Source organism: Lontra canadensis, unplaced genomic scaffold (assembly GCF_010015895.1).
Source record: "Lontra canadensis isolate GAN:19392208 unplaced genomic scaffold, GSC_riverotter_1.0 scaffold60, whole genome shotgun sequence".
Taxonomy (NCBI): Eukaryota; Metazoa; Chordata; class Mammalia; order Carnivora; family Mustelidae; genus Lontra; species Lontra canadensis.
Genome location: NW_022631054.1, coordinates 6243606 through 6268168, shown reverse-complemented (window position 1 = coordinate 6268168; position 24563 = coordinate 6243606). Strand labels below are relative to the sequence as shown.

The 24563-nt window shown below is 40.9% G+C and overlaps 1 protein-coding gene across 28 annotated transcripts in view; it reads right to left on the bottom strand.

Annotated features, from left to right (window-relative positions):
* MACF1 (microtubule actin crosslinking factor 1) overlaps positions 1-24563 on the bottom strand; it is a 337353-nt gene that overhangs the window by 190735 nt on the left and 122055 nt on the right. For all 28 annotated transcript variants that reach the window (XM_032877332.1, XM_032877340.1, XM_032877337.1 and 25 more), the window contains exons 2-4: positions 18157-18218; positions 6279-6368; positions 2081-2158 (exon numbers count right to left, since the gene is read on the bottom strand). In XM_032877332.1, the coding sequence (XP_032733223.1) occupies positions 2081-2158; positions 6279-6368; positions 18157-18218 (230 nt within the window). The remainder of the gene's footprint in view (positions 1-2080; positions 2159-6278; positions 6369-18156; positions 18219-24563) is intronic.

Sequence of the window (24563 nt, the reverse complement as noted above, 5' to 3'; positions counted from 1 at the left end):
ACTATGAACCAGAACAGAACCTCACCAGACACCGAATCTGCCAGCAATGGCTTGCTCTTGGACTTCCCAGTTCCCGGAACTGTGAGAAATACATTGCTGCTGCTTATAAACCACCTAGTCCATAGTATTTTTATTATAGCAGCCTGAACAAAGACACCTGTATTTCCAGAAGGAAAAGTCACTCTTATAGATTATAGAGAATAGTTTTCTAATCACCAATCACTGACCCACAGTTGGTAGACTGCGGTATAAGCCAAGGCCATATTCCTCCGTCACACTTCAACCAGCTTGCCTCTTCCATTCTGAAGTCTACCTTCCAATCTCTCCTAACCCTTGATGACTTTAACACCTAGCTCCTAAAACTGGTGATATTAGTACTCATTTCAATGACCCAAATATCACCTCATCTGCAAAATTCATGTGCCTTCTCCATTTTGAGGACTTTTGATTTTACTCTACTTTGGATAACCACACAATTACAACTTGGACTTCCCCATTACCAAGAGCTGTTCTAGAGTTCCTGCTGCCCTTCTCTGAGTCTACTGTTCTTATCTGTATACATTTTCATTTGATCACAGTAACTAAATCTACCCTTGGCCCTTATTTAGATGTGTAGCTAATCAATTCTTCTCAATTGACCTTGGCTATTAAGAACCTCCAGATTCCCTCCAGCTCTACACACAGATATTCCCAATCTTGTTTTCTCTACTCCCCTAAACACTGCCTCTAATTCTCCCACTACTTTTCATTTGTTAATTCATTTCAACAAATAATTATTAAGTGTCAATTACAGACCATTCACTATGGCAGGTGATGAATTTAAAAAGTTAAGATCCTGTTCCTGGTCCTCACGGGGCCTATATAACATGACAGCAAACAGAGAAATAATGAAGTAGTAGATGTTATATTGGGACTAAACTGCTTTGGGAGCACAGAGAAGAATTTCCCAAGTTAATAAGAAACTGATAAAAGTAACAAAAATGAACTAATTCTAAAAATATGCATACCATTCTATGTCAGCTTGGGCCAAGCTATTGCCTGTGGCTAGACCCATCTCTTCCACATGGCTGGCTCTAAGCAGACAAACTCTCAGACCCCCTGTCCATCTTCCTTCCCACCACACACCACTCCTGCATCATCATCCTTCCCTCCTTCCTTCTCCCTGTATCTCAGAGAAAGGAGCATTTGCCTTTTCTTTTTCAAAGATAACCATACCACCTGTGCTCAGATCTCATCCCCAATTCCTGGACTTGGTTCCGTCCATCAGGAAGTGGGGAGGAAAGGGAGAAACAGCATGGGTGGTGGCAGGATTACTGAACCTCAATGACAGGAGACTTAGGTAAAAGTTCCAGCTCGCTCCAGCTTGTGCGCTTGGGGGCAGGTCACTTCACCTGTCCAGATCTCAGTTTCCTTATCTAGAAGATGCAGAAACTGGGCCTGTACCTCTCTACGGCATCTCCCAGAGGTAACATTTTATCTCTCAGTATTCCTCCTCAGCCTCATTTCTGTTGTCTCTCTTCACTGGCTTCTCCTCCTACATCCAAAAACATGTTGAAAACTTCTTTTTTTCCCGTTCTATAATGAAGCCCACTAAACTCCAAGTGCTTTCCTGCTCTATTCAGACCATACTCTTAAGTCACCAATGCTTGGTGGCTCAGACCTTTCCTTCAGACCTCATGTGGCACCAACACAACAGCTAAACCTGACCAGCCCCTCCTCTACTTTTCAGGATAGTGTAACCCTCTTGTTTTCCCTCTTCCTGGGTGTTGTACCCTTTTCTATCTTCTTTGCTGACCTTAATTTTCCACCTTTCTTTTGACCTCCACCTAAGATGAGTCCATAAGGTTCAATCTTCGGATCTTGCTCTTCTCTGTTAACACTGTCCCACTCAGGAAGGCCACAGGCTCTATGCAAGGACGACCAACCATAACACAATTGCTCACTAGCAAGCAAGACTCAGACTGGGCCAGTCAGAGGTAGCAATTACCGAGGGCCCATTAGGAGTGCTGAGAACTCCCGTAAGTGGGGACTCAATGCCAGCATTCCCAGGCAGAATAGGGAAAGCATGGACTCATGTTACCTGTCGCTGCTTTAGGAAGTCCAGGGCAATCTGCACATTCTGCAGCCTGTGAAAACGCATCCTGCCCTTCTCCCGGGGCTGCAAACAAACAGAAACAAGTGTTAATTTTAGCTACACCAATTTACCCATGCAGACCCCACTTCTTTCTCATTCCAGAGGATAACAAGGAATTCCTCATGGTGGAAGCCAGCCATGGGAGCATTACAAAAAGCACCCCTTAATGGCGGGACCTTTGTGTGTTTTGCCACGCTCCCTGCGGCCTTCAAAATGCTTGTTTACCACTGCCCTCCTATGAGCACACAGTGTGCATTGAGTCTTAATGCTGAACCAGTGCCATGGCTTCTCTACAGGTCCTTCTGCAGCCACAGTGGGGCAAAACCTGATTCTGGGTGTACAGGTAATGGGAACAAATCCTGGCTCTACGGCTCCTAAAATCACAGCTAAATGCTATTTTAAGGGAAGGTGGGAAGTCTTAATTGCATATTGCACATTAATAGAGCCGACCTTATTAAAAACCTGGCAAAAGAAGCTAGAAGTAGCCAATTTTAAACCAGGGAATGAAGAGTTATATATGCTCAATAAACCAGAGAAAAAATGTAAAAATGAGATAAAAATCAGGAAGAAATCTATTTTCCAGGCAGAGGGGTGTCCGTTCAAGAAAGCCACCTTCTACCCACTATGAAATACCATGAGCAACGAAAACCTTGGTGAGGTATGGCTGTTCAACATGATACTCCAAAGAAAGTATTTCCTGCTAGTCGCTCAGTCCAGGATGTCAGACGAGCCACAGGAGAGAAGCTCACCTCCATCCTCTGGTGCCTCTGGTGCCCTGTCCACAGCTCAGCTAATTATCCATTCCAAAGTGCTTGAAATCCATTTGCCCAGTGAGAACATGCAGGGGTGGCTACCTACCTCTGGGACCTTTTCTTCTGCTCATTTTCCAATGTTGCTTTTATTTTACTAAAACTGGGCCTGAGACAACACTCTCACTAGATATATATATAGATAGATAGATAGGTTATATATATACCCAATTCATTTGTAAATGTCAAAGTGGTACTAATTAAAGGCTGATGAATAATAAGGTAGCTCTGCGGCAGGTGCTTGCACCAAGGAAACATTGCCCCAAGTTGAACCGCATAAAACGTAAGCCAACATGTGTCACGATAAGGGTAGAAGAACCTCTGGGAGCCCCCAAATAGCGCTCCCACACAGGGATAATCTGCAGAGAAGTTGAGTCCTCTCTGGGCAGCAAGATAACTTCTTATGTCAAAGATTTAGGAAAAATCTTTCTAGCAAGAACCTCTTTTTCAGTCATTTCAGCTAAACTACTGTGAACATGGCTTTGAGGATGACAGAGCCTGTGAAACTGAAAAGTCTAAGGCAATGGGCAGGGAGATTGAGGAGGTGGAAAAATGACCTTACGAGGACTGGAAATAGGGATATTGCCTAATCTGTGTTTCTGGAGAAAGAGTATGGGCTATAATTTAGGGCCTGCAAACAGGAAATGCCCTTCTTACACACTCTTATCATTACTCCTCGTACTCCCCACCAAAAATAAATACCCTAAGAGCATGCAAGTTAAAATCACTGTCCTCTACAGCAACTAGAGATATTATTGACCAAGGCAGAGTATCTCCATGCAGTGAGTGGTTTGCAAACAACAGGCTGTTTTGAAAACAGATGCCATGGTGTCTGGTGAGAACCTGAAGGCTAGAGGTGGAGAGAGAGTGAGAGTTAGTCTGAAGTGTGGAGCCAAGAGCAATTAACTCTCATGCCTTCAGCTAAACTTTCCACAGCTCTGCAATCCACTCAGACAACACAGCAAGGCCACCAGAAGGCTATGGGTCTCCAGGTCACAAAGGCACTTGACACCTCCAAACACCATGATTCTTTTTCGTGCCAACCACTCTCAGATAAGCAAAACAATCCCCACTCCAGGATCATCTAACAGTGGCAAGAGGCACAATTAGTTTTAACCACTTTCTTTGGGACCCAAATTCCCAGGTGCAAAGGGAAGAAGGTGGCTGGTAACTAAGTTACTTGGAGACCTTGAGAACCTCAGACTCTCTGATGGCCCTGCAGTGCCAGCTGGGATCCTGGCATCCCCAGGAGGACCTACTACATCATCATCATCTTCCTCCTCCTGCTCCTCGCTGTTTGTATGGCGCCAGGAGGGCATGCTCACGAGACGGAGGGTCTTCAGCCCTGCTGGCTCCTTTGGCCACCACCAAGGCAAAGACAGGACAGAGTAACAGGAAATTCATAACACAAAAATGAAAAGGAAATGAATGCAACATTTTTTTAAAAAACTGAAAATAAGTATGAAAATATCCTCCCACCTCCCAAAACATGCAAAACTGAATCAAGACCAGATCACAAAGTTATATGGAACACTTAATGTTGAAAAACATCTTCAGGGAGCCTGTGTGGTTCAGTCGGTTAAGCATCTGACTCTTGATTTTGGCTCAGGTCGTGATCTCAGGGTCCTGGGATCGAGCCCCGTGTCAGGCTCTGCACTCAGCGTGGAGTCTGCTTGTCCCTCTCTCTCCCTCTTCCACTGCCCCTCTTTTCTCTCCCCTCTCTCTCTCTCTGTCTCTGACCCCTTCTCAAATAAATAAAATAAAATATTTAAAAGAAAAAAAAAAAAAGAAAACAGATCTTCAATTCTCCCTGGCCACCCACCCTCTCTTTTTGTGAATTAACTAAAGGAGAAAGAGATTGTGAGAATAAACGTGGAAGAGATATCTGGATGGTTCTCAGTGAAAAGATGATACCCTATGAATACTCCATAAAGAACCTACAGGTTTCCAAAGGTTGGGCAAAGAAATTAGATTGGAGTGTTTTCAGCCTGTTTTTGTAAGCAGTGTCCCAAAAAGAATCATTTTCAATATAAAAATCACTGTGAGTTAATCAGATATCCCAGCTAAAATGCCCAAAATGTAACTTTGTGAGTGCTAAAGAATAAAGTCCAGGAATGTGAAAGTGACATTTTGATTACTTATGAGATTTATAACTGAAGGCCAGATAAGAACTGGAATTCACTTGTAGCAGCTGTGCTAATAAAAATGTCTGTCAATTTTGTCCATTAAAAATTATAAAAGTAATTCTATTCTAAGACAAAAAAGATGTGAACCCAAAACAAAGGGGCCATGGGAAGCCAAGACCCAATCCTTGAAGAAACTGAATCTTACTTAAGGAGTGAAATTTAATGTGCCAAATTTCCTTCTAGAAACACAGCAAACAATGACTAAGAATTCACCAAAGGCAGTGTGTGGGCTGGATTTTGGTTCTTTCACTCCCCAGCGATGTTTCCAGTATTCAGCCCTGGACTCTTTTAAATGAAAACTACGTTGTCTATGACACTAGAGGCAGAACACCAACTGCATAGGATTCCCCTGCTTCCATTAGGCTCAAATATACAAAACAAAGAGCCCACAGGTGGGGTTATTTTGATCCCTCAAACAAAGCAAGTACAAGAACTATCATCTGACAAGCCAAGAAGCCCAGGCAAGATCTGCCTTCAGGTATGTAGGTGTTTCCCCTAAAGCAGTGTTTAACAGTTTGGGAGGAGGCAGGCATGTTTAACTATCCAAGGAACTCAAACGTACTGCATCCAGGGCTGTGGTCACATACCAACTTTAGTACTTCTCCAAACCTGTGAGACTCCGTGAATCGATGAAGGAAGAAAGTGAGGTGAATTCCAAAAAATAACTCTAAATAACTCTAAAAATAACTCTGAGATTTTAAATGTGAACTCCATATCCTTAGCTGAATACAGAGAATAAAACAATTCACAGTAGACGGAAAAAGAGGGGAGGCTATATAGATGAGAAATAAAACTCTAGAATGAAAAATACACCTTACTAAAAACCTTTAAATGTGAATCTACTGTTCCTGAAATACTCCATCTACAAACAGATAAAGAACAAGTAAGGAAAAAAAAATGCAGATATGAAAGAAATAAAACAGATACCTGATTTCATCAAGAAATGAGAATATGATACATCATCTCCTATTAAGATGAAATTATATCATTCTAAAACAGTCTGAATTAGAAACCAAGTCCACCAGTAATGTCTTCTACTTCTTCCTCCCACATAACCGAGAACAGGCAGTGGTGGCCAGTCCTGGCATTCAACAAGATGGACCAGTAGGTCATTAATAGGGCTGCATTCATAAGAAGGGAGAAGCTCACCAGTTTGATGCCTGAGAGGACCTCCAGCAGAGAGATCAGGTTGTGGCCATCCCGCAGATCTTCATAAAGATCATTGATATGCTTGCGGACCTGTGGATGAGAATCAAACAGACTGACTTTTATTTGATCTTGAATTCTTTTATTAGTTACCCAAGAATTTCTGGTTCTAGGTAAACACAGATTAAAGACTTTGAAATAGGAAACAATAATAAAATTCAGAAATTTTCAGTTTGGATTACAATACATATGAAATAGTTACACTTAACAGAAATATATGTTTTAAAAACTGAAGCCAGATCTATTACATACTATAGCCAGCTGTAAACAATGTTCTAGAAAGTCTGGGCAAGGGGAGGGAGAGTCAATCGTCCTGAAACCTCTCAGGAATTATTTTGGACCAAAATGTGATATAATGGCCAATGACAGACAGATGAGTCCAGTCAGAATCAGAAAAGCCTTCCAGGGGCACCTGGATACCTCAGTTGGAACAGCATGCAACTCTTGATCTCAGGGTTGTGAGTTTGAGCCCCACACTGCATGCAGAGATTACTTAAATAAATAAAAACTTAAAAAAAAGAAAAGCCTTCCAGAATGCAAAGGAAACAAAAATGCTAGGTACCCAGTGTTTCACAGGGAGTACCTATATGTTAACTCCTCTCTTATCAAATATTTCTTTTTTCAGCCCAGGTCACAATCTCGGGGTTATGAGAGCAAGCCCAGCATCTGGCTCCACACTCAGCATAGAGTCTGCTTGAGATTCTCTGCCCCTCCCTCTCCCCTTCCCACTTATACTCACTCTCTCTCAAAATAAATAAAAAAAACTTTTGAGGGGGATTTTCCTTGTGAAAAAAAAATTCCAATTTTATAAATGAAAATATGGGAAAACAGATCTAACTTTGGGAAAATATGTGGTTAATGTCAAACACCATGCTGAATGCTATACACATGATCTCCTCTCTTTCACATTGATAAGGTAGGTAATACTCCTATTTTACACATGAGGCAACAAGGCACAGAAGTTAAGTAATTTGCCCAAGGTCACAAGTGTAAAAACAGGCCTCAGTTTGGGCTTTCTCTGAATTTAGTCTTTGCCATTAACTACTATGTTTTATAATCAGCCATAATCTCATTTTATTTATTTAATCCAAACAAGTGCCCCATGAAGTTTATTTTGTACCCTGAAGGAACTGAGGAAACTGAGGCTTTGAGAAGTTAAGGTCACATAACTGCAGGAAGTGGCAATAGGTGTTCTGGTTCGTTCCAAGTCCAGTGACAACTTCATTGAGTGACACAATGCAGAATCAGTGGCAAGTGACAAGTATAAGGAAGCAGATTCATTTTCAACATAAGTCGTTCTTTAGACAACAATAAAAAGGGCTACTTTCAGAAGTAGCAGCTTTTTTCAAGCATAGACCAGGATACTAGGATTTCCACATTTGAATGGAAAACTGTATAGTCGTCATTTCCAGTTATAATATTCTAGCATTCCAAACAGAATGGGAGTCAGAAAAGATCATGGCTATGGGGTGCCTGACTGGCTCAGTGGGTAGAGCATGTGACTTTGATCTTGGGGTCGTGGGTTACAGCCCCACATTGAGTGTAGAGATTACACTGGGTGGGGGGAGATAAAGGCTGGAATTAGCTGGTGAGGCTTCCTGGAAGAGAAAGAACTGGAAAGACTGGGGGACTGGGAGGAGGTGCATTAACATTTTTAATTAACTAATTTATTTATTTATTTTAGAGAGACGCAGAGAGAGAGTGAGCACGCCTGGGGGAGGGGCAGAGGGAAAGGGAGAGAATCTCAAGCAGACTCTGTGCTGAGCACAGAGCCTGATGCAGGGCTCAATCTCACAACCCTGAGATCAAGACCTGAGCTGAAATCAAGAGTCAGATGCTTAACCAACTGAGCCACTCGGGACCCCCTGGAAGGATTAGAAAATGTTCTGACAGAAAGAAGATGGTAAAAATCACTGAAGACAAGGTACAGAGGTGGAAATATGAGGGTATGAGGTGGAAATGTGATGGGAAGGTATGAGTGTTTGTCCTTTGTGAATAAAGGATTAAGAAGGTGATAGGTAGATTACCCAGTTGGAGAAAATGGTTCATAATGAATTGGGTAACAGCTTTCAAAAACTGAGGGAATATTTCTTTAATTTTTGTGCTATTCACAATATGAACATAGATATAACATACTTTTTATTTTAACCAGCAATATTAACATTTCCTCCACCACTTTAAGTCTTAGACAAAGTAACACAACTAGCTCAAACTTGTAGCATTTGTTGATTTCTGTAGTTTAAATACTCCCACCACAATAAATAAATAAATACTCCCACCACGACCAATTTCCAACCACTAATATAATATCACTAACTGCAATGTTGGAAAGAAATATACAACAGCACACCATTATATACTTTTCTGTCAGACATAATTAACATAATTAACGTCAGGAGTGTAGACAATATTAACAAGTAGTAAAATAATTATGAGGTGATGTGTTTTGAGTATTTATTACCTTTGTTTTAGAAATAATTTATTTAATTGTAAGTTTATATAATTTAATTTTTCATAATGGCTGTGCTTAACAACCAGCTCACAAAATTAGTATTCAGCTCCTGTGAGCCCATGTAAGCTGGCTCCAAGATTTCAAGACCTCTCCCTCAAACGGGTCTAAGGTTTCAAAACCACAGTGCACCACTAACAGAAATAAGCAGGTCATGAGGGTTGGGAAGAAAGTGGTTTGAAAAATTCAATATTTTTTTTTTAATTTAAAAATTTTTAAGATTTTATCCTTAAGCAATCTCCACACCCAAAATGGGCCTCAAACCTACAACCCCAAGATCAAGAGCTGTACATTCCACCGACTGAGCCAACCAGTGCCCTGAAAAGTTCAATTTTAAATATGCTGAATTTTAAAAAGCAGCAAAGGAGCTACAAATGGTAATGTTCTAGAAGCAGCTGAAAATACCAGAATTCAATTTGGGTCAGCTGAGAACTTAAGATTAGAAGTCATATGCATAGAGGTGCTAGCTAGCTAAAGACATGGGAAATGTTGGCCTTTCTGGGTTAGGGGCAAGAAAGAAGAGCAGAGTGCTGAGGACTAAGCCTGTGGGAATAGCCAAAATTGGAAGGCAGGAGATGGAAAAGCAATCAACAAAGCATAGGGGGTGGAAAAAGGCAGGGAAAGAGGTAGGAAAACAAAACAACAAAAATAAAACAAGAAATGATAATCAAGGAGAGAGGGGATGGATGATCACTAGTATCAAATGCTCTAGGACAAGCATGAAGACCAAGATAGGTCTTAACAAATACTGGTGTTTTTTTTGTGAGACTCACTTTCTAGAGAGTGGTATAATAGAAAACAGATTATAAATGAATTGCAGAGAATATATTAAATACTTCGTATTAAGTTATAAAGAGAAGGGACAACAATGAGGGACTTATTTTTTTTTGATAGATAAGACCTGAGCATAGGGCATTCAAATCAGGAATGGGCACTGAATAATTATTTAAATAAATTATAATGGGAATGAGGACCAAGTGAGATCATATTATCAACAGGACACTAAATACTACAAAGTACTGAAAAGAAAAAGAGGTACTTTGAAATATAAAGTTAATTTCACAATGAGGACTCAACATCGCCTTTTAAAAATTCCAATCATGTTTTACACTTGTGAACAGCAAAATTCAACCACCTTACAAGAAGCTTAGCTGAGACTAACTTATTATGTCTCTCAGTCTTTCTCTCATTATAATGACTAAATAACTATGAAAAACTAAAAAGAGAGGTAATGGGGGAAGGGAGGGGTGCATTTTTTCCCTGGAGAATTTTTAGTAACAGAGAACAATGGTTAATTTCTGAAGCATACCGGATGCAGCTCTGCCTGGAGCAGGATCAAGTACCAACTGACACTTACTAGTGCTTCTGTGTCAGAAAATGTTCAGATACAGAGACGGGATTTGGAGGGCTCAATTCACATCCCAAGATCACACAGTGAGTAAATGGCCAGGCCAATAAAATCCAGGTCTGCCCCATTCCAAAATCTTTACCTCTACTGTAGACAGTAAGCTGCCTCCAAAATTTTCCACAAATCTCTTAAGGAAAAGAAAAAAAGCGGGGGTGGGGGGAGATCTAATAGTTAACACTGCTGTATGATATATATGAAATCCTAAGAGTTGTCATCACAAGGAAAAAAATACTTTTTCTGCTTTCCCTTTTTTATCATATTCCTATGACACAATGGATGCTAACTAAACTTACTGCTAATCATTTCATAATATATGTAACTCAAACCAATGCACTGTACACATTACACTCATACAGTGATGTATGTCATTTCTGTCTCAGTAAGACTAGAAAAGGGAAAGGAAAGGAAAGACAAGAAAAAGTCCAGTGGGCCAAGCATCAGATGTTTTAGAGGTAGCTAGGCGAAGCTAAGACTGCTCAAGAATCATCAATATGTATGTTTTTCTCCAATAAATACCCAGGCTATTCTGTCAAGAAAAAGATGAGTCAACCACTTCAACTACCCGGGTCTTTGCCTGTTTGCACTCCCTGTGAAAATCACTGTCAACATTAGTTAATGTCTCCAAAGAGTATATGTAAATGGCTAATAAACCCAGGAAAAAATGCTCAATATCATTAGCCATGTGGAAAATGTAAATCAAAACCACAGAAGATACCGCTCCCCACCCAACAGGAGGACTATAAGCAAAAAGACAGATTATAACTGTTGACAAGGATGTAGAGCAGCTGGAACCTTCATACATTGCTGGTAGAGATGTAAAATGGTGCAGCTGCTTTGGAAAACAGTCTGACAGTTCCTCAAAAGGCTGAACACAAGTGATCATACAACCCAGTAACTCCACTCCCGGGTGTATACCCAAGAGAGCAGAAAATACACATCTAGGAAAAAAATGTGTACATGAATGAATCTTTGTAGCGTTTCTTATTCATAATAGCCAAAAAGTGAAAATAACCCAAATGTCTATCAAACTGATAAATGGATAAACAAAATGTGGGATATTCATACAATGGAATATTACTTGGCAATTAAATACTGATACATGCTATCATGTGGATGAACTCTGAAAACACTATACTAAGTAAAAGAAGCCAGTTACAAAGAAAAGGATCACATAGTGTATGATTCCATTTATAAAGGATGTCTAGAATAGGCAAATCTATAGAGTCAGAAAGTAGATTAGTGGTTGGGGCTGGGGGAAGGTATGTGGGGGTTGGCAGGATGACTGAAAGGTACAGGGTTTCCTTTGGGGTGATGAAATGTTCTAGAATGGATTATGGTGATGGTTGCACAACTCTGAACATACTATAAGTCACTGAACTGTATTTATTTAAATAGGTGAGTTGTAGGATATGTGAATTAAGTCTCAAAAAAGATATTTTTAAAAATTAACAAATGAGGGGCGCCTGGGTGGCTCAGTGGGTTAAAGCCTCTGCCTTCGGCTCAGGTCATGATCCCAGAACCTAGGATAGAGCCCCGCAACGGGCCCTCTGCTCAGCAGGGAGCCTGCTTCCTCCTCTCTCTCTGCCTGCCTCTCTGTCTACTTGGGATCTCTATCTGTCAAATAAATAAATAAATCTTTTTAAAAATAAATAAATAAATAATAAAAATTAACAAATGACTAAATTTTGAGGGATCAAGTCCACCTAGGCCAATCCTCCTCAATTCTTGTGCATTAATAAGCCAAGGAAAGCTCTGCTTTCCCAGTTCTTTAAAGATTAACTTGGAAGTTATGGGCCCCTGGCTGGCTCAATCAGTAGCGCATGCAACTCTTCATCAGGAGGTCGTGAGTTCAAGCCCCATGTTGGGTGTAGAGCTTACTGAAAAATAAATAAATAAATAAATAAATAAATAAAAGATTAATGTGAAGTTATAGAAAAACAAACAGCTTCCACCAGCTTCTGAGTGGTTTTAGCGAAAGGAATAAATTACATTTAAGTACTTGGAATCAGAATCTAGCCCAGAGAGACGTTAACACTCTCAGTTGGCAGATGAGAAAGCATTGCCTGGAGAAGTTAAGTAACCTGTGTGAGATCATGGAGCTGGGAAGTGTCCCATCACCATCTCCTGACTCCAAGTTCAGTGTTTTTTCCCTTCACAAGGCTTCCATGATGCCAGAAGTGTAGAAAGGACATATTAAGGGGACCTCCTCTCCTCCAAAAAGAACCAAGGACTGCCACATGGTATTCTTTGACACTTGTAGCAAACCTCGTCAAGAAAAGCTTTCCTCTAAGACTTAAAAGAAACACAAGCAGCTCTATGTCCTTTACCCAAACTATGTTGAAGAGCAATAAACAGGTCAGAGGAGAAAGTTTTAAAGAGAAGAATATGTTGTTTATTCTCATCTACATTTATAAAAGTTACAGAGAAAGTGAGAATGAGCCTGGTAACTTTAAATGGATTTCTGAATTTGTAGATTTCTAAACTGTAAGAGGGGAATTCCATATTGATTCAATGGCTAAATTTATCCACAAGGAAAAGCCTAAATGCTAATGCTAAAAATACTAATGTTTAAAAAATGTTTAAAAAGTGGAAATGTTAATGCTAAAAAACAGAGTGCAGTTGTCCCAGACTTTCTGCCTGTGAAAAAACGATGCTCAAATGCAGGGAATCAGTAGAGGCTGGAAACTTGTTGGGGGTGAGCAGAGGGACTCTTTGCTGGTAAGAATTCTATTGTCTCTCTGTTTGGAGAATTCCTTAAGTTGAAACTAAGAGTGAGTGACACCTGCCACACCTCACTCACAAAGGGTCTCTGAAGATGAGGATGATTTTAGAATCCACAAAGGGTAGCTTTCCATAACAGGCAGGTGAGGGTGCTTAGGTGCAGGGAATAGAAAATCCAGTCCAAAGGTAGGCCCAAAACTTTCAGTGCGGGTTGAGAGGTGTCCAGAGTGAAATCAGGTCCTGAAAACTCAGATCCAGGCACGGGAACCACCATCACAACAAAGGCAATGCTCCTCCCCTCTGGGTCTAAACAGCACTACTCTGTCAATCCTTAAATGAAAATCCACTGCCAGTCTCCTTCTGACCTTTCGCACAGAGGCCAATAAGCAAAGGCGTGTGAAAATCCATGCAGTGCTAAGGTGAGCTGTCTCACGGCTATGGCAGAACAGTGGTGCCCAGGATCACTACAGCTACCTACCAATTCATGTCCAACTAGGGAGCCTCACACAGAAAAGCTGAGAAGTTCTGGAGTAAAAATTTGGAGTTAGAAAACTTTTGCTGGTATACGTGGAATTCTTAACTGAAATTCCAGGAAGGCCAGTAGCTTCTAGATTGCTAGACTAAATACTGGCCTCTCCTTTCTACCTATACCTTCTGAAGTCAACAAGAATTGATCAGAGAAAGCATTTCTCCTCCTTAGGGACTCAAGTGCTCAGTTCTCTCATCCTTTCTGGGAGTTCTCTCTGAGGGCATAAACTTTATCAGCTACCAGGACCTAGGGACATGATATAAATAATTCAAATAAAACCTCATTTAAAAACTAGATTTTGGGGGGTGCCTGGCTGGCTTAGTTAGTAGAGCATGCCAAGCTTGATCTTGTGGTTGTGAGTTCAAGCCCCACATGGAGCCAAACTAAAAAAAAAAAAATTTAAGTAATAAAACTCTAGATTTTTCTTTTTTTTTACATTTTATTTTTTAAATTTTTAAAAATAATTTCTACATCCAACATGAGGCTCAAACCCACAACCCTAAGAATGAGAGTCACAAGTTCCAATGACTGAGCCAGCCAGGTGCCCCTCCAGATTTCTCTTTTTGACTGTTCTAGCATACGTCCAGAACACTTCAGTTTGTAGGCTTGTGCTCTAAATTAGGTTATTTATATATTACAGATGTCAGTGGTCTTAAAAAAAACCTCTTTTAAGATTGGACCAATCTTAAAATGTTCTTGACTAATAAAGAGGAATTAATTTGCTATGCCACAACAAACTATTTCCCACAGAGACAGCTGGGGATCCAAGAGATCCCAGGTCAACTAAATCCAGAGCTTGAGAGGCTTGTTGCTTTGATCTCATATCCATCTACTTGCCAATGGCCACATTAATCTGGGTGTACTTGGGGAGCACAGCAAGGGATGCCTGGATTACAAAAAAACAAATCTCAGTCCCTATTTCTCAGCCCAAAGTTCAAAGACTGCCAGCATGGCGCAATGATTCTGATTAGCAGTGAATCCCTCTCTCTGAAATATCCCAAGATGAGAAAATGCCATCACAACTCTAGGGCTGAGGGTCTGAGAAGAGAGGAAAAATAGCCAGGGACTGAAGTAAAGCTCTGGCTGGCATCCAATTTCTAACAATGCTCTGTTGTGTTCATCTCGTTTCTCCCTCCCTGGGCCTCCTGTCATCATGCAGTACTGAGGCAGAAATCCAACCAGCAATAGCGGAGAGCCAGGGCATTTGTGCTCAACTACAAAGTTAAGGAGACCAGCCCGAGTCAGGATAAATTCAATTCTTCCAATTGTTAGAGATGAGGCACGAAAGAGTAAGTTCGGGGCATTTTTAGAAGAACAAGTAATTTTAATCACAAGACTCATGAGTGGTCCCTAGCTCCCTCCTTCACTAGCCGTATGATCTTGGGAAAGTCACTTTACCCCTTCAAATTCTCACTTTCCTTAGCTGGGAAAACTGAGAGGGTAAAATACCTTTACTGCCTTCACAGTTATCATAAGAATCAAGCCAGATAAGAATGTGCTCTGTAAGCTATAAAACACTATTGAAATATTATTTGCTCACGGCAACAAATCCTGGGTATTTCTCGTATCTGTGGTGCAGTATATGGTAGAGGAAGTAGTACAATACAGTCTGAGCCCTTGGCGAGCATGCTGATAGGGGAGGCAACGCGTGAACACACAAGGCATCACATCAAAGTGGTTTGGAAGAGAGACAGAGTTGAGATTAATTTAGTCTGAGGACCGGAGGTCAGATTCCCAGGAAGGTGATATTAGACGTGGGCCTTGAAGGGTAAGTGGGTGATGGCCAGGCAGAGGAGATTGGGATGTGCATTCTAGGGAGCAAGAGATGAATACGCAAAGAGGTGTGAAAGCACGCAGTGTTTAGGGAGCAGTGACTTATCTCATGTGGCCCCAGCACAGGCTACATAGAGGACAATGCCTGCAAATGAAGCTGGGGGGCTTGGAACCAGGTTGTCAAGGACTCTGCATCATGACAGAGTTCTGTGTCATCAAACTGGAAGCAAATGGTACATCTTGAAGGAATTAGAGGGAAATAGCCATTTTCTCTCGCTGTCTCTCTTCCCTTCTCTTTATCCTGACACTAACAAAATAAGACACAGTATCTGCCTTCAAGTTAAAATCAACAGAAAGATACAGAACGTATACAGTGCTATAACAGAAGTACATAAGGAATACGGTGAGGGCAAAAGAAAAGGGTAGTCATTCCTATATGGAAGATTCAGGAAAGTATTTATAGAGGTCGTGTTTAATTGGGGTTACATAGGCAGAACAGAGACTGGAGAAGGCTCCACATAGAGGGAGCAGCATGAGCAAGGACACAGCTGTAAAATAGCATGCACATGGCTCTTAGCATGGCACATGGTTCACCAAGTGCCTGAGATAAAAGGGGAATTCGATGCTATGTGCCTGGAAAGGCAGGCAGAAGCCGGGCCATTACTGCAGGCATTAAGAGCACAGGTTCTATACTTTAGGTTGTCTGAATTCTAAAATTTCAGTTTTGCCTCTTTCTAGTAGTGTTACCCTGAAGAAGTTAAGTCCTCTAAAGTTCATTGCCCTCATTGATAAAATGGGAAAATTGAAAGAGGCTACAAAATAAGTTCACTGAGCAGTAAAGAAGCTAATCCATGTTGAGGACTTAGTCCAGAATGTCAGCTTTATGGTAAGCACTCAATAAACTATTACTACTATTTGTGTTATCAGTATTACTACAGAAAACCCTACTAGGAGCTATTACAGTGATCAAGGCAAGCTGAAAAGGCCCTGGACTAGAGCAGAGGTCATGGGGATTGAGGAGAGAAGTCAGGTACAAGCATCTTTCTGAGCTAGAAGTGACTGATTGGAAATGATGACAAGGGAGATGATGAGCAGCCTGAAAATAGTTCTAGATTCCTAATTTGGATAGCTAAGTACATGAATGAAAATATTTAGCAATTTGTGGTGTGTTGAATATGGATATGTCTGGGTGACATCTAGATGAAAGTGTCTAGTACACTGTCTTTGGCTTAGGAAAGAACACAGGAAATGGCTCTATCATTATGTTCATATCCAGATCTTGTACTTTGAAAACTGCCCTCACCAGAAGCCCCCATTAAACAGTGGCCTTCAGGAGCCATACTGATTTATGTAACCATCTCCCTAGCCATAGATTACTGAGCTACAGATGGACACCTGACCCATGGAAGAAAAGAACATCCCAGCCAATCAGATTTTCTGTGTTTTGTGTCTACAGAATTCTCTAGCCACAAATTACATCACCATTTGGGAGATAGCCACCTCACAAGCAATGGCAGAAGCAATGAATGTAAGAGACATACAGAAAGAAAGAAAAATGAGAGAATACAAGGCCTCAATAAAAACAGAGAGTAGCTGCCTGATAATGCTTAGTTTTCATAATAAAACCTTGCTCCATCCAGACATTAGATTCTAGGAGATCATCTCATATCCTTTTTCTGCTTGTGCTTCCTTGTGTTCCACACTACAAATGATCCCTGTGACTAACTCAAGACTACCAAAGAAGAGTACAGAGAACAAAACAAGAAAATGGGTAAGGTTAGGACCCCGGGACCACCAACGTGGAGGAGTCAGAGAAAGAAAAAGGCATTCATAGGGTGCGTGGGTGTCTCAGATGGTTAAGTATCTGCCTTTGGCTCAGGTCATGATTCCAGGGTCCTGGCATCGAGTCCCGCATTGGGCTCCCTGCTCCTTGGGGAGCCTACTTCCCTCAGCATCTGCCTCTGTCTCTCATGAATGAACAGATAAAATCTTGAAAGAAAGAAAGAAAGAAAGGAAGAAAGAAAGCAAACAAGCAAGCAAGCAGGCATTCATAGAGGAAAGAGGTAATTCAGGAAAAATCAGTGTTCAGAGGTCAACATAAGAGAGGGTTTTAAGGCATATTAAGTTAGTCAGCAGTATCAGATACTGTAGAGAAACCAAATAAGAGGAAGATAAAACTAGGCTACTGGACATGGCAATTAAGAGGTCACTGGTGACCTTTCCCAGAGCAGTAATCAATATAACTCAAAATTATGTGAAGTATTTGAGTAATTATGATATACTATTCAAAAATGTTATTTTCAAATCTGGACTACCACTTTAGTCACACTGCTTATCCTTAGGTGGGCTTTTAACATGTCTCTGCCTTGGTTTCTCCTCTACTTAAAGACAATAATAAAATCTTCCCCCAACCCTAGCCGTTCTGGAAGTGCTCTATGTCTTACACTGCATGGTGTTTACAGTGTAAATACACATGTAAAAACAGCTTAATCTAAACATTTAAGATTTGTGCACTTAAAAAGAACAAAAGCCCCTCTGCCCCATCTTTACACAGTAATCAGATCTAGAAATGAAAATAAAGAAGGGAGCTTATAAAATAATTTGTAAAGCTAGGAACAAAGTATTCTTTGAATCCAGGATCATTCCCTGGTACCCTCAACCTTCATGTTCTGAGGTAATGGCATTTCTTACTATTCTCTCCAAGAAACTGATCAGTACAAGTTTCCACACGGTTATGACTATGTTAGTTATTTTTAAAAAGTCACATGTGTATCTGCATCGAGCACATGACAAGCAATCTGAACTCTCTGAGAGAAGGACTGACAGATCCAGCTTAGGCGCAGCCAGAGGTGCTGGGGCAGTAGCTACAAAGGAGTCCTACCTTCATCAGGTGCTTGTTGACCCACTTGGTGAATGTCTTCTTCTGAACACGGTCCCGTTCATCTGTAAAGCAAACACAGAGAAGGCATTGGCTTAGCACGGCCCGGATAAGTTCCCCTACCCCTGCTTCATCCACAGCCCAGCTTCTCTGTGGACCGTGGAGACAGTTTCCACACATCCATGTTGCTGGGAAAATTTGGCCTGTCTGAACTTCCTCTTCTGTCCTGACCATCTCGCCACTTTATAGATTAGACAGAATCATAAGCCTCAAAAACCATGCCATGGTAAAGTCTCTTTAGTTTCATAATCTGGGGAGTGGATGAGTCTCTACTTCTCCCAAAGTAACCTCCAAAAAGCCAAATTTGTGAACACCACCCACAGAAGAGGTTGAGTGGACTTGGCATTTGGGCCACTCGCACTACGGAGGTTCCATCTCCCTCTTCACTTATGGATCTGCCAGACCAGTGCTCTGCTCCCCCACCCTCTTCTGCTCCGTTCTGGATTCTACCCCTAGCTCCCATTTCCGCAGCAGCCATTACCAACCAGGCAACCCCAGAAAGCTGCTCAGTTTAACTCACTGCCCACCTGCCCCAGCTCTTCCTTCTCCTAAGTCCTACAGAGCCACTTCTTCATAGGCACACTCTCCGTTCTCAGTTTTGTGCATTCCATTCACAAAAACATGACTGCCAATACTTGGGAATCACTATTCCAAAGGCCTGATCCTACAGAGGACTCCCCTTCTCCCACATCTGCCAATTCCCAGAGCACTTCCAGACCAGTGATCCATCAGCCCTGCTCCTTTTCTTCTATTTGAAGCCTATGCCACCCCCCTAATTATCTTGCTCAAATCATGCTCACTGTCACCGACCACTCCCTGGCGCCTGCCCTCCTCCACAAGGCAAATCTACCTTAACCTCCCAACAACTTAGTTCACATTTACTATCTCCACACGCATCCTCTGGCATCATCCACAACTGACATCATCTCCAGTTCATATCCAGCCACCACACTGTCACGCATTCCTGCTTCAAACATAGTCATCCTAATCATTCCCAAGCTTTATCACTCCATTCTTATTTTATCCCTTTTATTAAAAGCATCTAAGCTTATCCTGGTCTATGCTAGACAACACAGTTAAGCAATTAAAGCTGCCATCACTAATCCCCCAGGAACTGTCAACTGCCTAACCTTCCACCACTAAGTTCATCATGACAATCTGGGAACCTGAATTACCACCACTGCTCAACTCTTCCATTTCTTTCTCCAAGTCAGGGAGCATTTCAGAAGAAAGTGGCAGAATTAAATAACTCTGGTTCACTAGTAATCTTCACAAACATCATTGAGGTCTTCTCTCCCTACTGCCCAGTTACTCCCCTCTGACTGACTGCCTAGTAAGAGCCGCACAGCTGCTGTTCAAACAATGCTGACTCTTTCCACTTGCAGTACTACCTACTCACATTTCTGAGTTCATAGACATTCAGTGCTACCTCATCCCTGTCTTTGCTCTTAATTTCACATCCTTCTTTTCAGCCTTGAATCTTTTCCTGCTTTGCAAGAAACAGTGCTCTCTTGCTACTATATAGCACAGAACTTGGGAATTAGAGTTAGTTATCTAGTCTTATTCCCTGCTGAAACATGATTCCCTTCAACAACAAAGAGTCATCTGTTTAGGGTTGAAAGGTCTGCCCAAATCCTGCACAATTCTATAATATTCCTGATACTTAAAACTTAATAGAGAATTCACTACTCCTAAGGCAATGTATCAATTTAATAGTTCTGTAAATATGTCATCATTTGCTTCCTTATAAATTCTCCCTACTGGCTCTCATTTGGAATTGTTAGAATTTTTTTTTAAGTGTAGGCTACCTCTCACATTTTTTTTTTTTTTAAGATTTATTTATTTGAGAGAGAGCGAGTGTGGTGAGGGGCAGATGGAGAAGCAGAATTCCTGCTGAGCAGGGAGACTGATTTGGGGCTGAAGCCCTATGCAGGCCTGATACCAGAACTCTGGGATCATGACACCATGAGTGACTCCACGAGCCACCGCAGAGCCCCAGGGTACCTTTCACTTAATAGAGCCCTGCAAGTATTCAAAGCCAGGATTTTCATTAGATTTGAGCACTGTCATCCCACCATATTTTGAAATTTTTAGATGCTGATTCAATTATCCAACATCTTCATTATCCTTCCCAAGCCTGTGTCATCTACAGACTGAATGAGAATCAGCTTACAACTGCAGTCTCATTGAAATCACTGACACTGCTCACACTACCTTCTCTTCACAGCATGCCACACTCTCTCTCTACAAGTATTACTTACTCCTTTTTAAAAAGATTTTATTTATTTATTTGAGCATAGTCCCTGACGTGGGGCCTGATCCCACGACCCCGAGATCATGACCTGAGCCAAAATCAGGAGTTGGATGCCCAACTGAATCATCCAGGCACCCCAAATATTGTTTACTTTTTAAAATCTAGCTCATTCATTCATTCATTCATTTCTTCTTTGAATACTTTTTTTTTTTTTAGATTTTATTTATTTATTTGACAGAGAGAGATCACAAGTAGCCAGAGAGGCAGGCAGAGAGAGACGGAGAAGGAGGCTCCCTGCGGAGCAGAGAGCCTGATGCGTGGCTCGATCCCAGGATCCTGAGATCATGACCTGAGACGAAGGAAGAGGTTTAACCCACTGAGCCACCCAGGTGCCCCTGAATACATCTTTATTAAGGACGTACATGCTTGGAAGAGCCTGTGTTTGACTCTGATGATAGATACCAAAGTCACTCCCCAGTTCATGGTTTCCCTTGCTCTCTCTCAAATAAATAAATAAAATATTAAAAAAAAAAAAAAAGATACCAAAGTCACAGTCCCTATCTTTAAAAGAGATGACAGTCGAGGCACCTGACTGGCTTAGTTGGTGGAGCACGCAATTCCTGATCTTGGGGTCATGCATTCAAGTCCCATGTTGGATGTGGAGACTACTTTATAAAAAAATAATAAAATAAAATAGATGACAGTCTAACAGAGAAAAGAAATAACTTCAGTGCAGTTTGATACATGCTATAAACAGAGCTAAGCACAGAGTGCTCAAGAACAGAAGAAAAATGGTTAAGCTACCTGAACAGGAGAGGGACACATGGGCAGTTAATCAAGTTTCCAGAGGAGTAAGTCTAACTAAACCTTAAGAGATGAGCAGAAGTTAGCGAAGAATTAAAGGGAAGGGACAAAGCTACTATATGCAAATTTCACCTAATGCAAATTCATGGAGACAACCAGGTGCTTATGTCCAGAGAAGTGCACAGAAGCAAGGATGGTTGAAAGACAGGATGTGTATTAGGTAGTGGAGAGACTTAAAACTAGATAGGATGCCATGGGCCAAATCATGACCTTTCTTATAAGCTAGTAAGTCCAAACTTTACCACTAAGAAATTGGTAGAGAAAGCTTTGAAAAATTTTAAATAAGAGAAAAAATGATCAGATGTGTGCTTGAGAAAAATTACTTTGGCAGCCTCTCCTGACAATTCCAGGTCTCAACAGTCTCTTTGTCCTACAAATTTTTATGGTACTTACTATGCTAATCACTCAATCAGCACTTATATAATAATATGGAGTCCTCAACTTTTAATATGCTTATTCTTACATCACCAATGAGATCACTAACTCCTAAGGAAAAAGATTATGCTTTACTTTTTGTATCTCCCAATGCTGCTAACAGCTACAGCTCTGCAGGATATGACCTAAAACAGAAACAAAAACTTTCTTGACTGGCCAATATATGATTAGAAGACTGGCTAATAAAACACACAGAATGAAATCAGAGCTGAATTCCCCTATGGGGAAAACAGTCCAGTATGTAAAAAACCCCAACATCCCAATAAGTGTCACCTGTGTGCTGAAACATGCAGCCACAATGTGAAAACAAAATTAAAGCTAACTAAAAGCTGTGCCCCTCTACATTTCACTACTACCAAACCCATTCTGCCTCACTACATTAATACCTTCATAACCAAGAATGGCCATTGCTAGTTTTACAAAAGTCTCACTCTAGAGACACAAGTTTTCCTAGCTATTTTTCTTTTCAGAATTTTTTATTATAAAAGTTAAATGTGTTTACCATGACAGGTTAAATAAGAGTTGGAAAACAAAAGTTAACAAATTTCCTTTTAAACTAACCAACATTTTAAAGAAGGAGCAGGGGGTACCAGGGTGGCTTAGTCGGTTAAGCATCTGACTCTTGATCTCAGTTCAGGTCTTGATCTCAGGGTCGTGAGTTCAAGCTCTGTGTTGGGGAGATATATATATGTATATATATATGTGTGTATATATATAAACACACATGTATATGTATGTGTATGTATATGTAAAGAAGAGGCAGAATTCATGGGATTTCTTTTCACTCTACTGCCTCCTTTATTTTAGACCTGAAGATGCAACAGGCACAATGGACACTGGTCCATCTTACTATGTTTCCAATAGCTAAAAAACAGACTTCTAATTCAGCAGCAAGAGGTCCAAGTACCTATTCTGAGCATAACTACTAATGGCAACATGATTACAAGCACTTCTCAAGACCAGGTAGCCTGCCTTAGAGCTGAGCTGTAAGTTCCTTAGAAAAGGGTTTTTATGGAACAACTGTGCCCCCAAAGCTGAAGTATCCTTTTTTAGGATCCTTTGTCCCAGACCCATCAAGTACATGTAAGTTCTTTCCTGATTTAAGCATTAAGACAAGAGGATAGAATTTGCAGTGCCTGGGGTTTAAGATCATAATATTTTAGCAAGGTAATTCATTACAAAAGCCAAAGAGCAACTTTTAACTATTATACTTTCAGAATGCTCCAAACAGCTCAGACTTCCAAACTTTTTAAAAAGTTTTAGGTTTGGCTCCCTACACATAAATCCCTAATTTAATTCCAGGCCCAGCAAAGATCTTTCTACCTAACTAACACTGGAGGTACAATTTTCAAAGATATCCCAGTCAATTTTTAAAAGGCCATATTCTTTGATGCTTCTTATAAACTTGGCCCTACCAAAGGTTATGAACTGCCAAAAAAGAACCCAACTGCCCACTGGGAAATTCTAAGATTGAACATACTGAGACACCAATGAATAATGGGGGAGGGTTACTTAATTAGAAGGATTTAATACCTGTTTCCAACTTTTATTAAGACCATTACAGTCCATTAAGCAACCAATATGTACCCTAATTTTCTCTGTATTAGATTCACCTGCAGATATGTCCTTTGGTAACTTAGGCAAGTCCTTCCACCTAGAATCTGGATCCCACCTCTTCCCTTCTTTTGGGAACCTTAATCCAACAATTATTCCCTAGTTTGTATACCTTTAACTTCTCTCTTTCCTTTCCGCTTGGCTTCCTGAATAAGTATGATAACAATGCTGTCTCCATTTCCTCACCTCCCAAACTAAGATACCATCCTTTTCAATGCTGCCAACAATCTTCCTACCAAAACTGATCTTGTCACTGTCTGCCTTAAAATCCTTCAGTGACTCCTTACCCTCCTATTAATATTAATAGTTAACATTTACTGAATATCTGCTTATGTGCTACATGACTTACATATATCATTTCTAATGCTCAACAACCCTGAAAGCTAGACATTATTTAATTGGAAAGATAAAGCACAGAGAGGTTAAGTAATCTGTCTGGGGTCACAAGGTAGGTAAAGAAGTTAAATTTGAACTCTGCTCCATTGGATTCCAAAGCCTGATGCCTCCATTCAGGATAAGATTAAAACTTTTTACCTTGGCATCTAAGACCCATTATGATGTGATGCCTGCCTGCCACTCATCCTTTTCTACCCTTTCATAAAAATTCTAACTTTCAGCCTTGCTGAATATTCTTGCCCAAGTGTAATCTTGCCCTTGTATTCACTGTTCCTTCTGTGTGGAATATAGCTCCCCCCCTTGTCTGTCTACTCCTTGCTCTGTATTCAACTCAACCATCGCTTCCTCCAGGAGCTTTTCCTATCCCTTACACACACTGGTTTAGGTGATCTTTCTCTTGTGCTTATTGCAAGATATTATTGTTTATGTGTCTATCTGCCCTACTCTACTAGGAGCAATTTGCGAATGGGCCTAGAGTTGGAATTAAAGCCTCCATTTGAGGTGCAAAGTTCTGTGTTCTAATCCAACATAGCTGGTAACACAATCCCAGTGCATTATAAATCATTATAATCAAAAGCAAATAAAAGAAGAATTTCTGCTGGTTTCCCTCAGGGCCACAGAAAAATCACAAATGGTTCAAGAAGCCCAATGGGGCACCTGGCTGGCTCAGTCGGTAAGCATTTGCCTTTGGCTCAGGTCATGATCTCAGGGTCCTGGGGTCAAGTCCCAGGTCATCAGGCTCCCTGTTCAGCAGGGAGTCTGCATCTCTGTCTCCCTCTGCCCCACC